The 12610-nt window shown below is 44.6% G+C and overlaps 1 protein-coding gene across 1 annotated transcript; it reads left to right on the forward strand.

The window, feature by feature from the left end:
• Nucleotides 1–2217: 2217 nt before the first annotated feature.
• On the forward strand, nt 2218–11125 carry pkd2 (polycystic kidney disease 2; the record flags this gene model as incomplete). The annotated part of the gene is made up of 15 exons (XM_080533929.1): nt 2218–2668; nt 2867–2980; nt 4449–4582; nt 4741–4991; nt 5221–5445; nt 5864–6092; nt 6231–6401; nt 6626–6807; nt 7111–7231; nt 7538–7636; nt 8113–8234; nt 8571–8688; nt 9297–9460; nt 10156–10303; nt 10693–11125. The coding sequence occupies 15 exons, from the start codon at nt 2218–2220 to the stop codon at nt 10924–10926; spliced, it is 2763 nt and encodes a 920-aa protein (XP_080390055.1). The 3' UTR covers nt 10927–11125.
• Nucleotides 11126–12610: the final 1485 nt, after the last annotated feature.

Consider the following 12610-nt stretch of genomic DNA (forward strand, 5'->3'; position numbering starts at 1 on the left):
CAAAGTGAAAATAGCCACTGAAAATAAAACACAAAGAGCAATGTTGATCTCCATGGCTGCAAATGAACTGACTTCTCTGTGGAATCTGGACTGGCTTCTCTCACAGAGGTCTAATATGAAGGTGGATACATGCAAATCAAATCAACTCTTTCATGCCAGTGTTTCGCGGTTTTGCCCTGTTGTGAAATTGCCTGTGAGGCATCATTGTTTTTGAATGTCATTGATGTGGGCCAGTGAATCCTATTTTGAAGCAGAAGTGAGATGTTTTCCGTGAAGACTGTCTCCTCATGTGTGACTAAAGCATTACAGTTTAACACTCATCGTCACCATTGATAATGCAATTTCACCCATTACTGCCACAGAATACGACTAAACTACCAAACAACCTGTAACATACTAGTTAGTCATCATCCCACAATGCACCATAACTGTTTAACCACCACAGCTGCTCTCTACAGCTATGAGCTGTTTAGACTTGCCTGTTAGGTGGCCAGACAAACACACCTCATCTACCATGATCAACATCAGGTATGAGTCATCCAGTCAGATACACTGTTTTAATTAAACTGTTGTTTCAGTCCCTAAGCAGGTAAAAAAAAAAGTATGCAAACTCACAAAGACTGTTCTTCTGCAAATGACCTTGGTCACCTTGAAACTGCTTTCTCCCTCATGAATGAGGGGTGAGTGGATTCAAGAGATTCAATTGAATTCAGAGCAATGTTTTATTGAATACACACTGAACATTGCATATATATACTAATAGATACTATTTCAACAAATATGTAAACTTCAAAATGCAGTAATGTGGCTTCATACAAGGCTGGAGTCTTTTTTTGCTCTTGTGATGTATTTGCTGATCAAATACATCAACACTGGATAACAAGCGCCATCGCGTGGACATTGAATATACAAAATACAGTAAAAAAAGTTGAGACAATGTATCCAAACAACGCATTTCTAAAGAAATAAAGTAACCTTCAACAACTTCACATTGAATTAGAAACAAAGGCTGCTTTACCAAGCGGCTACATAAGATATTATTCCGGCTTTATCATGGACACATAACGCATTTTTTAGAACATCTGAAAAGAAAACAGTAAGAATTAATCCGATTGGACTAAGGAAATGTCTCTCACTTTTTTTGTCAAGACCATATCCAATCCTGACCGAGGGCTACAGAATGGACCTGTTGCCTAGCAACCCCAGGTCCAAACATAAAGTTAAGTGATTATGTAATAATACATTTTTGTTTCTCGAGAGACATGCTGATTTTCCTCAAATAAAAAAATCTTCCTGGGAAAAACACGACGCATTCGTTGATCCTTAAATAGTTTCACTGCAACTACTGAATCAAACTGATCAAATCAGCCCAAAAATTATCTGAAAATTATTAACAAGGATTGCAGAATAGTGTTGTCTAGTGTAACTGGAGAATGTAAAACAATATGTAAATGCTAAGAACTATTCAAATCATTCAAAGTGGTTTAATTTCACCATCATTAAGTAGCCTAGTACTGTGTGAATTTCAAACAATCATTTATAAACCATACAAAATGTGTAAAAAAAGTAAGACACATATAAGCTTCCCTTCCATATTTGACTGTGTTGTATTTTCCAGAGTTGTGGTAGTGACGCTGTGATTTCTAATGTAACCTGATTCTCCAGCAAATGAGAATGTGGGATTTTGGGGGAACAGCTTAGAACAAGATGGCTGGCCCGGGACAAGGAAAATATTATGCTTCTTTTCCATAAACGAAGCATTTTCGTTTACATTCGTTAGTATTAGAAATGTAAACTATTCTTAAGTTAGTAACAGTAACAGCAACTTTTTATTTTAACTTTTTAACTAGTTTGAAGTAGGTAAACGGAGACGCTCCATCGTTCTTGAAGACGGAAACGGCTTTAATTGTCATTCTTTCTCAGTAAGAAACTGAAGTAAAGTAGTTTACGGCTATTCGTTTAGAAAGGAAACATAATCGGAATAATCCATATTAGATGTGTTGTGGCTTTTTACATTTTGTGTAGCCTAATTTTGCTGATTTTTAACTTTGACAACTTTCACATGTTTTTACGGGGTGCTTTATATGTTCTGTTTGATATGTGCGTGACATAAGGTAAACATCGCTTGTCTGTAGGTAGAGACATCCGTAGTTGTGATAGTTTCATAAATGTAGGTATCCTGGACGTTTAATAGTTTTATAGTGCATTGGACCAACAATGAGCGCTACGCGAGTGCGATCACAACAACCGCAAAACCAGGCTGGCAGCAGGTTGTCCGGGGGCGCAGCGAGTGCGTCTTTGCCGCACAGACTGGAACCGAGCGAAGGGATTGAGATGGAGAACATTCAGCATCAGGACTTGGGGCTCGGGGGAGCCATAGGCACACCGTCGCCTCCCTCTAGGCAAGCGTGGAGTCGGGATAACCCGGGGTTCGAGCCTGAGGATGAGATGATGGAGCCGGACTGGCCTCCTGCGAGTCCGGGGAGGAGGTCGGTGTCCACGGCCTCCAGCAGCAGCTGCAGCAGCGGGTTGGGCAGTTACACCGGCGCCGGCAGCAGCAGCACCCGGATGCACCGTGGCCTGTACCCGACCCCGACAGTCGATGCCCCGCAGCCAGACAGACATGCGCACCGCAGCTGTATGAAACGGATACTTGAGAAAATCAGAAGTGAGTTTGTCATCCATCCATCCATCCATCCATGCAGCCTCCTCCTGTGCTGCATGCCACAGGACGCATACCTAGTGCGCATGTCCTGTAACTGCATGGCCACATGACACTGTGACCACGTCTTGATCTGACTGTTTCCCAATCATTGTTTTCAATAACACAGTTCGAACACACTGACTGACGTGTCTCTGTTTGTAGTACTGTGGGGCACCCAGTTGATGGAGGACGGTGACAACAGCAGAGAGAGGTACCTGAGGAATGTGCTGAGGGAGATGGTCACCTACATTGCATTCCTCATCACCTTGTGTATCTGTAAGTAACGTCACACTTGAAATACACCTGGGGGGGTATTCCGTCAATGTCGCTAAAGGAAAATCTAGGCTTATTTTGACAAGTCTTTATAAAAAATAAGCCTGGATTTTCCTTTAGCGACATTGATTGAATACCCCCCTGTAGGGGAACATTAGCCTTACTTTGGCCACCACAAATGTCTTATTGCGTAACTAATGTCTAATCGCCTAACCTTCCATAGGCCACGATATAGTACGTTTTGTGAAAACAATGTATCTGCATGGTAAGTACAAAAATGAGATTATTGTGTACTGTTAGAATCACAAACCAACAAACAACATAGAAACGTATCCTCATTTCTAGTTGTATTGAACAAGTGTGCTGTAGAGATGTTCATTGTTCACAGAGCATTATGGCTCAGAGCATGTGACACTAATGAAACGATTAACAATAAGCAATTCTATCCACTAACCTCTAGCCTCTCCAGGAAAGGTCCATTTCCGTCCTCCTTAGGCTCAGCTAAATGATTCTGGCAGCATAGAAGCAAAGCCCTCTTACTGGCCAGTGGATTGTGGGATGGCAAAGGACACGATGAGATGATGAGTTTCCCATAATGCAGCACAAAGTCAGAATGCTATTAATCCGACTCCATCAGTCTGCTGCACTGAAAAATAGCGCCTGGTGCCAAAATGAGGTTTTGGGTGGATCAGGAAATCAATTCCTGGCAGACTAGATCAGGGACTTTCTAAGCAAGGTTGGGGGAATGTGAAAAGAAAAGGAGAAATAGAGGAGTTAGAGAGTTCATGAAAAAAAAAGACCAACATTTCAGTCTATTTCTGTTGAAGTTATTATGACTATTTCCATTGAATTTCTAAGTACTTTGAGGGGGTCTGTTTCCTTTATATTGGACACATGCTGACTTAATGCACAGCACAGCATACAGTTCATTTTAATAACGATAAGGTTTCAGGTGTGTTTTCATCTGGTCCCCTGTGTGGTAAGCCAGGAGTTGGTAGCTGGTGCTGACAGGAAGCCTTAGGGGAGGCTGGTGGAGGTAGTAGAAATCAGAGGACGGGCTCATTGTAATGCATGGAATGGAATTAAGAATGGTATCACTGGTGTTAGATACTATTCCTCATTCCATGCATTACAATGATCCCATCCTCCTATTCCTACCTCCACCAGCCTCCCCCTCCATGCAGTATCTCCCTGGCTCCCACAACCGCTGCTGGGCCGCACAGAAAGAGAAACAGACAAGACCATAGCGCACACACATTTGCATAATACCCGTCATGATGCAGCCATGAGTACTCACTATGCCTACTATAGGCTATAGCACAGAATTATGTAATTCTGAAAATAGCCAAAGTATACATCTATAGATCAGAAAGTGTACACCAATTATTGTAACTGTAATATCAGTCATATACAGCACACACTGGCAGCTCACAGCAAATGTCCCCTAAGGCTAGTGTGTTGTGTTCCACAGTGACCTACGGGATGGTGAGTTCCAACATGTTTTACTACACCAAAGTCATGTCCCAGCTCTTCCTGGACGCCCCGCTGGCTCCCGGAGATCCTACCACCTTCAGAAGCCTGTCGACCATGGAGGACTTCTGGAAGGTAAACACCAGTCACACACGGAGAGCACGTAACCTCCATGTAACTCATCTGACCAAATTCTGACTTAACATTCGCTGCACCTTGATGCAGAGTTGACGGAAAAACACAAGTTTTTTTAATCCACCAAGACTTAATCTACGTGTTGTGTGCCTCTCCAGTTCAGCGAGGGCCCGTTCCTCAACGGGATGTACTGGGAGGTGTGGTACAACAACAAGAGCCTGCCTGAGAACCAGAGCCTCATCTACTACGAGAACCTCCTCCTGGGCGTGCCCCGCCTCCGGCAGGTCAAAGTTCACAACGAGTCCTGCTTCATCCATGAGGATCTGAGGGACGAGGTGCAGGACTGCTACAACATGTACACCCCCAGCAACGAGGACACCGCCCCCTTCGGGCCGAAGAATGGAACTGCGTACGTGCGCGACACACAACTGCTTGTTATACATATACTGTACTGGTCTGCTACTGGTCATATATATACGTTTTGGTAACCGACTGCACTTAAGTGTGTATTTCACATGTTTTCCACACGACAAACGCTCGACATCAGTTCAAAATTGTATGTACTACTGCAAACCTGAATATCAGTATCAGTAATATACTGTATGTATGTGCCAATAAGGACTGTGTGTGTCTACCAGGTGGATTTACACTGAGGAGGGCAGCCTGAATGGGAGCAGCTACTGGGGCCAGGTGGCGTCTTACCGAGGCGGGGGCTACTACCAGGACCTGTCCCGCTCCAGGGAGGACTCGGCCGTCCGGCTCCGCTCCCTCAAAGACCACCTATGGCTGGACAGAGGCAGCAGGGCAGTCTTCCTCGACTTCTCTGTCTACAATGGCAACATCAACCTCTTCTGCATTGCCAGGTAGCCTACAAGTTCTAACATATAGTTACAGTTATGCTGGTATATAGGGGGACGGTCCATTCAGGCTCCTGGGCCCAGTTGATCAAAACGTTTAATCTGGACCAGAATGATCCAGGATCAGATCTATCTGGCTGATTTTGAGTCATATAGGGAAAATCAGCCAGCTCGATCTGATCCTGGATAGCAAAAAAGAATCAGGATCATTCTGATCCAGTTTAAACATTTTGAACAACTGGGCCCTGGATATTCTGGGTTGGGTTTAATGAGAAATAAGTTAAGGAGGTGTATTATTATTGTTTGCATTAATGAGGTAACCACGCAAAACCAATGGGAGATCTAAAAGCTGGTATGAAATACAGTGTGTTTCGTATCACTGAAAACCTCTTCAGTAATGTATGGATGTATGTGTGTATTTTAGGTTGGTGGCAGAGTTCCCGGCCACAGGCGGAGTGGTAACCTCCTGGCAGTTCCAGACGGTCCGCCTGGTCCGCTACGTGTCCAGCTGGGACTACTTTGTTGGGGTGTGTGAGGTGGCCTTCTGCCTCTTCATCCTGTACTACGTGGTGGAGGAGGTCCTGGAGATACGCATCCACCGCCTTCGCTACTTCAAGAGCGTGTGGAACTGCCTGGATGTCCTCATCGTTGCGGTGCGTAAGATGGCCGCCGTAACAGGAAGTAGGAAGTTATGGATGCTTCCTGAAACCCCCCCCCTGCCAATGCTTCATACTGTCGCAGTATTGTCTTTTTTGCGTTTTTGACAGTTGTTGTTCTTCTTCATCCTCCAGTTGAGTGTTGTGGCCATCATCATGAACATCACCAGAACGGCGATGGTGAGCAGTCGTCTCAAAGATCTTCTGGAGAACCACAGTTCACACCCGAGCTTCGAGCCTCTGGCCCACCTCCAAGTTCAGTTCAACAACATGGCCGCCGTCATCGTCTTCTTCTCCTGGGTCAAGGTAAAACCCCTAATTTCTGGCTTTGTGGCGTACGTGAACTAGCTTAGTTTAATTTAATGCTAATAGATAGTCTCTGATATCCTTCTCCTCTTTCTTTAAAAATGTACAATCCCGCCACAGCGAAAGGCGCTGTGTGCTGACAACGCTGGTTTATCTCCCATAACCCAACAGTTGTGAGCAATCATTTTACAGTTGACAACATTCTCCATCACGTCTCTCAAAAGCTGTTCAAGTTTATCAACTTCAACAAGACGATGAGCCAGCTGTCCACCACCATGTCCCGCTGCGCCAAGGACCTGGTGGGCTTCGCCATCATGTTCTTCATCATCTTCCTGGCCTACGCCCAGCTGGCCTACCTGGTGTTTGGGACCCAGGTCAACGACTTCAGCACCTTCCAAGCCTGCATGTAAGCACAGTCATGGACTCTTTTTTTTTACCGGTTTATTTTTGGGGGAGGATTTGGTGTCACCCACAACCCATGGGAATTGTATTGTCATGGTTCGTTCGTGTTGCGCTTTCGCACTCCCCGAAATGAGTTTAAAACGCACAGGATTGGTGTTAGTGTAGACTCTTGGTCTTACACCCCTCCTATGCTTTTTTAATCCATGTAGAGGAGTGCACAAGTACACACGAGAGAAAATGGCGGCGATTAGGATCAGGATAGGGAGTAGGTATACTCATGCAGTCTTCTGCTTCTCCCCCCCTGCAGTTTCACCCAGTTCAGGATCATCCTGGGAGACTTTGAGTTCTCACAGATTGAGGAGTCCAACCCCGTCCTGGGGCCCATCTACTTTACCACCTTCGTCTTCTTCATTTTCTTCATCCTCATGGTGAGTCCTCTGGCATGTGTGAAAGGTTGTCTCACAGGTGGTATCACAGGTACTGCATAGAAGAAGAAGTCATTTGAAGAAGTCATTTGTAAAGATTTCACCTTTCCAGATATTTTGGTATGTAGATATACTGCAGTTCTATTGACATGTTAATATATTTACAGTATATATATATATATACACACATTCTATGCTGTAACATAATGTAATACGTTACACTATGACACATATCATACTAGTATGATTTGGATTTGATCCTTCCAGAGTAACCAGGTGTTCTGACTGTAATTTTTCCTCCTGCTGTAGAACATGTTCCTGGCCATCATCAATGACACCTACTCTGAGGTGAAGGCAGACATGTCCCAGCAGAGGGGTGAGATGGAGATGACTGACCTCATTAAAAAGGTATTGGACCCAAGTGGATTGCACCACATATATACTCATGAGCACTTTATTAGGATTTTTGCAATTTTATTTAGCAGGCCTTCTGCTGTCGTGACAATCCCAGGAGATCAGCAGTTTTAGAAACACTCAAACCTGCCTGTCTGCCACCCACAATCATACCACGGTCAAAATCAGTTTTTTCCCCATTCTGATGGTTGATGTGAACATTACTAGAAGCTGCTGGCCCGTATCCGCAGAATGTTATGCATTGCACTGCTGCCAAATGATTGGCTGATAACTGTATGAATGAGAAGGTGTACAGGTGTTCCTAATAAAGTGTTTGGTGAGTGTACATACATCACATCACTGTTTAAACATCTTGCATCTACATGTTCTGAACAACAAAACAAACAATAAAAGTGCATGAAAGGGGAACTAGTCTGAATGAGTGTCTCTACCTCCTCTTCCTCCTCCTCCTCCTCCTCCTCTCCCCGCAGGGCTGTAACAAAGCCTTGATGAAGCTGAGGCTGAAGAAGACCACGGTGGACGACATCTCAGACAGTCTGCGGCAGGCTGGGGGGAAACTCAACTTTGACGAGCTCCGCCAGGACCTCAAAGGGTGACCAACAGCTGCTTGATAGAAAAACTAAACAGACTATATTTGTTCACATATACTGTACAGACATGCGTCCTTAGCGCTGTTTCTTTTTTTCTTTTGCTAATTTTTCAGCGCTGTGAGCTGGGGTGTTTTGCCCCCCAATACGTGGTCCACCCGCCACAGTCTCACTAAATCCTGTGGGAAACACTGGTCCTGTAGTGTGAATCAGGCAGTGTCTCTGGAAGATAGGCAGGCGAATTAGACATACACTCCCCTGATGTGAATCAGTGACATTAAAAGTGTGTGTGTGTGTGTGTGGGTGTTGATGTGTGTGTTCGTTGATGTGTGTGTGCTCAGGAAGGGCCACACGGACGCGGAGATCGAGGCCATCTTCGCCAAGTACGACCATGACGGAGACCAGGAGCTGACGGAGCACGAGCACCAGCAGATGAGAGACGACCTGGAGAAAGAGAGAGTGAGTGAAGACCACCGTCATCCACCTCCTCTTCTTCACACTTCCAGCGACATCCTATGTGACACATTCTAATGCTTTGGTCCTCATGTCGGGATCCGATGTAATGATGGAAAATGTCAATACATTTCCGCGTTGTTGAAAATCAATGACACCCTCGCTAGTCAACTAACACAGCTTGTTTTGTGAGCCTGCTAACAATGTAAAGTAGCGTTATAGTTAACTAGGTAGCAGTGGGGAATACGAACTGAATCCGTTTCGTTGCAGTGTTTTGGCTTGACTAGCGAGTTTGTGTTGTGATTCTCAACAACGTTGAAACGTAGTTCCGTGTTTCAAAAATAAAAGTCTGAACATTTTGATTGGTTGCCGACATGCAGGCCAAATGATCAGACTGTGTCACATATCTCATAGAAGGAGTGGAATGCATGCAAGGCATGAAGTTGCTTCGATGGACTTTGAATGACTTGACAGACAGACAGACAGACACACACTCACACACTCACACACTCACACACACAGACAGACACACACTCACACACTCACACACTCACACACACACACACACACACACACACCTGCAGATGTTCAGTGTGTCTCTGCACACATGCCAGGAGGACTTGGATCTGGAGCGCAGCACGTTGCCCAGACCCACCAGTGGGCGGAGCTTCCCCCGTAGCCAGGACGACTCGGAGGAAGACGACGACGAGGACAGCGGCCATAGCTCCCGTCGCCGTGGCAGCAGCTCAGGAGGCGTGTCCTATGAGGAGTTCCAAGTGTACGAATTCCTCTTTTCTAAATGCACAGTCTAGTTAACAAAGTCACAAAACACAACTACGGTTTCAAGTTCATGTTCTCAGGTTCTACTCTTAGACTGTATCATTATTATAAATCAGAATATTTTGTTATTATAGTCATTTATTTACCAGGATTGTTTATCTGTGTCAAGGATTTCTCTCCCTGGGGTGAATGCACAAAGAGACCTTGTTGTCCACCTGGGCTTCGCTTATTTTTTACTCTTCTTTTTTACTCTTCTTTTTCCTCTGGAGTGGGAAGAGAAACACCCGGAGTGGTCTCCTATTTTAGAAACTCTACACTGGCTTCCTGTTAAGTTCAGAATAGATTTCAAGATCGTTCTGCTTGTTTATAAAGCTCTCACTGGCATAGCACCAGAATATCTGAAAGACCTTTTGCTAGCATATCAGCCCAATAGAGCTCTCAGGTCTTCTGACGCTGGTTTTCTCTGTGTACCACATGTACAAAAGAAGAGATTTGGTGAGGCTGCATTCTCATTTTATCCACCCAAATTCAAGACTAAAAACCCATCTTTTTAATATTGTCTTTAAATGACTAAATAATTAAATGTTGAGCTGCAAGGTTTGCAGGAAAAGTGCTATACAAATAAAAAGTTATTATTATTATTATTATTGTAACTGTTGATAAGCATGTATTAATGTCACTGTTGCGTTCCAGGCTGGTGCGGCGTGTCGACAGGATGGAACACTCCATAGGCAGCATCGTGTCTAAGATCGACGCCGTGATCGTGAAGCTGGAGGCCATGGAGAGAGCCAAGCTGAAGAGGAGAGACGTGCTGGGGAGACTGCTGGACGGGGTGCTGGAGGTGAGGCGCGCACACACACACACGCAGGCACGCACGCACGCATGCACGCACGCGCACGCACACACACACACACACACACACACAAATAGACAAACACTCAAATGATATACACAACATTTAAACCGTCCAATCTCTCCCCTCTCGCTCCATGTCTCTCCCTTCTCCCTCCTCCCTCCCTCTCCCTCCATGTCTCTCCCCCCTCGCTCCAACTCTCACCATCTCTCTCCCTTCTCCCTCCATGTCTCTCCCCCCTCCCTCCAACTCTCCCCATCTCTCTCCCTCCTCCCTCCATCTCTCTCCCTCCTCCCTCCATATCTCTCCCTCCTCCCTCCACCTCTCTCCCTCCTCCTTCCACCTCTCTCCCCCCTCCCTCCATCTCTCTCTCCCAGGATGAGAGGCAGGGCCGGGACTCGGAGGTCCACAGGGAGCAGATGGAGCGGCTGGTGAGGGAGGAGCTGGAGCGCTGGGAGTCAGACGACACCGTCTCTCAGGTCAGCCACCACCAGCCCGCCACTCCCATTGGCCAAGGCGCTGCTCAGCCCGTCCCACGCAGCGCCCGCCCCTCCTCCTCCCTGTCCACCGACAGCCCAGACGCCGTCGGTAACGGGAGCGGCCACGCGTGAAACCCCACCCACTACCGTCGTCACAGAAACAAAGGAACGTTCTAGCATGTTCGCAGTTGTTCTATTGGAGATCAGTCAAATTCACCACAAGTAACTCGAAGGGACGGTTCGGCCTATTTTCATGTTTAGATGAAATATCAACTTACCCCCCCCCCCCCCCCGAGTTGTTCTGATAGGCCAGTTGTTCTACGGTTGTCTGTTCTCCATTTTGCGACCACAACACAACCGTCCGCAGTACACTCTCCAATAGATTCCAACCCCACTTGACCACCGCTTGACATGACATGACATGGCAAAATCTCCTCAGAGAAACATCAAACAAAATGTAGTTGCGAATTATGCTTGAAAGGATTTGTTTTGATGTGCATTATATTGAAAATCAAACACTTACAGTCATTACATCTATAATCGATTTGCTCAAAACTGGCACTATATTTCATCTTTGTAGACTCTCACACAGCCTCATATGTAACAACAGAACTTTGCATATAATTGCAAAAGTACGTTGTTTGCGATTACTATGAAAGCATGTACAGGGTTGTCTAGTATATACGTAGCTGCTACTAGACTTTGTTTTAGGTTTCTCTGAGGAGATTTAGGGTTAGGGTTAGAGTCATTTCAACGATACTAAACTAAGTGGTGCTAACTGTTAGCCTGCGCAGCTTTCAAGTCAGGGTAATATGACATTTCACGTAAACATGAAGAAAAGCTGAACCATCCCTTGAAAGTAATATGTTAGCAAGGTTTAACGTTTCATTAAACAGCTTATTTCATGGTTGGTTGTAGCAACTTGGAGACGACTTGGAATTTTCTATCTTTTCTGATTGTGTTGAACAATCAGAACCCTACACCCTACAACCCTACACCCACCATATCTGTCTTTGTGTTAAACATGTATATGTAGTAGCAATGGCAACGTCCAGTGGACAACACCTTAGTTGTCTAAATGCACTGAAAGTGTGAGAGTGAGGTCCACCCCATTGACTAATATTGGCATGACAATAATCTATGTATGCAGCCTATACCATGGTACATGCTTTTATGCAAGCATAATAATGCATTTATAAAGCTTACAATGCAAGCACAAGTATGACAACATTGCAGCGTGTGAAGGATCATAATGAAGGGTACATATCGTAATTGTAACATATTGTGTTACATGATATATAAGGGATACAATGAACTAGCCATGATGCTATTTTAATTAGTTTATATTCTAAGAATACACAGCATATAATTGTGCTTTTCCCTGTGCAGGTAGCTGAAGTGCTTTTCATTATCATATGCACACATCTTAATATCACAGAAAATATTGTATCTTTGATTGTTCATTATTTTTGCTGCTGTCTTTTTTTGTCACTTTAACATACTTACCAAGTGTGGCACATTTTCTGTCATATTTACTCTTCTAGCATATTACTTTGTAACAACTTACAAATACTTCCTTATACACATATGATACATATTGTAACTTGAAACAAACTTCGATTTGGAGTGCATCTAGTTTCATGGGAAACCCATGTCATTTTTTTTTTTACTCTGTGTGTACTCAGTATGTGCTACTTTTGTAGTCTGTATTTTGTACTTTTGTGGAAATATCAAAAGGTGTGAAACATAAATAAAGTTGTACTGTTACAAATATTGTATTGTGGTGTGTGTTCCTTGCTAAATCCCCATGGTAATC

This window comes from Nansenia antarctica (assembly GCF_963989245.1).
Source record: "Nansenia antarctica genome assembly, chromosome: 6".
Classification (NCBI taxonomy): domain Eukaryota; kingdom Metazoa; phylum Chordata; class Actinopteri; order Argentiniformes; family Microstomatidae; genus Nansenia; species Nansenia antarctica.